This window comes from Mesitornis unicolor, unplaced genomic scaffold, assembly GCF_000695765.1.
Source record: "Mesitornis unicolor isolate BGI_N332 unplaced genomic scaffold, ASM69576v1 scaffold25152, whole genome shotgun sequence".
In the NCBI taxonomy this organism is placed as follows: domain Eukaryota; kingdom Metazoa; phylum Chordata; class Aves; order Mesitornithiformes; family Mesitornithidae; genus Mesitornis; species Mesitornis unicolor.
Genome location: NW_010171604.1, coordinates 2821 through 3052, shown reverse-complemented (window position 1 = coordinate 3052; position 232 = coordinate 2821). Strand labels below are relative to the sequence as shown.

The 232-nt window shown below is 78.0% G+C and overlaps 1 protein-coding gene across 1 annotated transcript in view; it reads right to left on the bottom strand.

Annotated features, from left to right (window-relative positions):
* MAN2C1 (mannosidase, alpha, class 2C, member 1) overlaps positions 1 to 104 on the bottom strand; it is a 9265-nt gene extending 9161 nt beyond the window's left edge. Inside the window, exon 1 of the mRNA XM_010180085.1 lies at positions 7 to 104. Within this exon, the coding sequence (XP_010178387.1) occupies positions 7 to 104 (98 nt within the window). The remainder of the gene's footprint in view (positions 1 to 6) is intronic.
* Positions 105 to 232: the final 128 nt, after the last annotated feature.

The window sequence follows — 232 nt, the reverse complement described above, 5'->3', positions numbered from 1 at the left end:
TAAGGCGCCCCCCTGCCCCGCAGGTTGCAGTCGGTGAAGTAGGTCCCGGAGAGGAACTTCTCGATCCGCTCCAGCGCCGTGCGCCTGTGCTGCGGGGCCGCCATCTTGAGCGCTCCCCGCACTCCGCCCCGGGGCGGTGCATGCGCGACGGGGCGGGCCCAGTGTGGAGGCCGCGGCCTCCGGGAGCGGCCGGGAAGGCCCCGGGGGGGCGGGGGGCTCGGGCCCCCGGGGC